The 2,607-nt window shown below is 44.1% G+C and overlaps 1 protein-coding gene across 1 annotated transcript; it reads right to left on the minus strand.

The window, feature by feature from the left end:
* Positions 1-1,622: 1,622 nt before the first annotated feature.
* Positions 1,623-2,213, minus strand: LOC108518527 (40S ribosomal protein SA-like). The gene has a single exon (XM_017856958.1). It carries the CDS (start codon positions 2,211-2,213, stop codon positions 1,623-1,625), a length of 591 nt encoding a protein of 196 aa, XP_017712447.1.
* Between the last annotated feature and the right edge of the window lie 394 nt (positions 2,214-2,607).

The following is a 2,607-nucleotide window of genomic DNA, read 5'->3' on the forward strand; positions in this document are numbered from 1 at the left end:
TCTGTTTCTTCCTTTTCCCCCAAGAATACTATATCTGTATCGCTGTGTATTTCGCATTGTGGTGTATCAAGAGGGACATAATGTCAATTTGTTTCATTACTGGTAATGTGGTTATAATTGATTACTTGGTGTGAGTGCCCTCTAAGATGGCTCCCATTGGTCCCTACCTCCTGGTGTCTACATTCTTGGGTTCCCCCTTCCCTTAGGTATGCACTGGGCTTAGTGACTTGCTTCTAAAGAATAGAATAAGTCAGAAGTTATAGACTGTCACTTCTGAGATGAGGTTATATAAAACACTACGGTTTTCATTTCGGGAGCTGTCACATGGCTTGCTCCAGGGGAAGCCAGCTGCCATGCTGTCAAAAAGCCCTGTGGAAGGGCCCCCAGAACCTTGAGGCTAATCTTCTGAGGTCTGCATTATAATCTACTACAATAACTTATTTTTGATGCCAGATTGTCCCAAATATGGTTAGTGGAAGTTCCTCCAAGCTGATGTCAGTATCCTTTTGACATAACCCCATCCATCTTCGAGCACTTCCTTACTTTGCGGCTCACTTCATATTTTCCCTGCTCCAGGTCTGGAATCAGCCATTTCTCCAAGTTTTCTTTTAGTGGAAAATGGCATTCAGAAATCAAGCTCTGGCCACTAGGTTTGCTCATTGCTACTGGGATACCATTGCTTATAAACCCTTTCAGTGGACAGATCTAGGAAATGCATACTTTTAGAACATTAGTATTTTTTTTAATTTCTTCCAATTAAAATCCAGTTCCACAGGATTCCTCCTCATCTTTCCATTCCATATTTGTATCTTTGCTTCCTCCACAATGGGAACTCTGACTTCCAACACCATCAATACATTCATTCATTTAGTTTATTTTAACACACCTGTTAGCAAATGGAAACATCAATATATTTAACTATTTGCTCTGTCCTACAATACACCCCAAACACTTTTAGAATGACTGCTCCAATACCATTTCCTTCTTTTTTTTTTTTTTTTTTTTTTTGAGATGGAGTTTTGCTCTTGTTGCCCAGGCTGGAGTGCAATGGTGCAATCTTGGCTTGCTGCAACCTCCGTCTCCCGGGTTCGAGTGATTCTCCCGCCTCAGCCTCCTGAGTAGCTTTGATTACAGGCATGCGCCACAATGTTCAGCTAATTTTGTTTTTTTTGTGGAGACGGGTTTCTCCGTGTTGGTCAGGCTGGTCTCGAACTCCCGATCTCAGGTGATCCACCCGTCTTGGCCTCCCAAAGTGCTGGGATTTCAGGTGTGAGCCATGGCACCTGGCCTACCATTTCCTTTTTAAAATAAATTGGTGTTTATTTCTGTCAGCCTTCTTTTCGTGGTGTTTAAAAGCCTGTGGACAAACAGCTTAAGCCCATTCAGTGGTTGCTCCTATACATTTAGTGGCCTAAGCAGTGGGAGCTGCAGACCAGTCTTCCGTGGCAAGCAGAGCACTCCAGTCTTCAGTAGGGAGCTGCTGAATAGCACAGAGGGCACCTGCCACCTTCAGACCAGTCTGCACCCTCAGGCTGAGTAGCAGTGGACTCATGAGCTGCAGCAGTTCATTCATCCTGAAATTCCTCTTGGTCACTGCCTTTCCAGCAGCAGCCTGCTCTTCTTTATAGTCTCTTCAGGATCTCTGTAGAAGCAGAGATCTGGTGCCTTTCACAGATGGCGCCAGGCATGTGCAGGACTTTCCAGGCCAGCATCCACCACGTCAAACCCCCTGAGCGAGTTCCCTTGTTGTTGCATGGAATAGCAATGTCCACATAGTGCATAGGAGAATCTGTGTGACACAGAGCAATGGTAGATACGTTAACGTAAGATGCTTCTGTGAGAGGCTGGTGGTCAGCCCTGGGGTCAGTAACCACAAGAAGCCGTGCCTCCCAGAAGGCTGCCGGGATCTGGTTAGAGAATGTTCTAGGAGTGAAGCGGCCAGCAACAAGAGTGGCTTCAGTGACAGCAGCAAATGACGGCATGGCTTTCTGGCCAGTTTTCCTGGAGGATATGACACTGACATCAGCAGGGTTTTTGATGGCAACAATGGCACGAGCTGCCAGCAGAAACTTCTCCCAGCTCTTCTTCAGATTTAGGATGTAGGCGCCATCACTTTTCATTTTATAGACGTACTGTTCCATTTGGAAGTCAAGGTTGGTGCCACCTAAGTGGGTTCCTGCTGAAAGGAACTTAAGGACATCTTCCTCCTTCATTGGCAGGACATCAAGGGCTCTGGAAATTGTGAACGTTTCCCTTTAAATTAAGACAGGAATCCAGAACAAGGCAGAATGGACCCCTCTCTGGGTAGTGCAAAAGCACATTTCCAACATCAAGCCTAAGAAAATTTCACGACTTCTTTGTAGTACTATTTGTTCTTAGAATACATCCAGTTAAGGGTATATGGTCAGAATACTGTATTCACAGGTCATGTCAACCTTTTTTTTTTTCTGTATGGTTCTATTATTAATTTTATATGCAGTTAAGTTCATTTGTTTATATTTGCATTTAATTTTAAGGTTTTCTTTTTGACAAATCTCTCAAAATTTAAAAAAGTTTAAATATGGGCCAGGCATGGTGGCTCACACCTGTAATCCCAGCACTTTGGGA

The sequence above is a fragment of the Rhinopithecus bieti genome, unplaced genomic scaffold, assembly GCF_001698545.2.
Source record: "Rhinopithecus bieti isolate Rb0 unplaced genomic scaffold, ASM169854v2 scaffold_43749, whole genome shotgun sequence".
Lineage (NCBI taxonomy): Eukaryota > Metazoa > Chordata > Mammalia > Primates > Cercopithecidae > Rhinopithecus > Rhinopithecus bieti.

Bases quoted from the DNA above. Each gene is read 5' to 3' on its own strand.
- LOC108518527 (XM_017856958.1), bottom strand. From the start codon at position 2,213: ATGAAGGAGGAAGATGTCCTTAAGTTCCTTTCAGCAGGAACCCACTTA.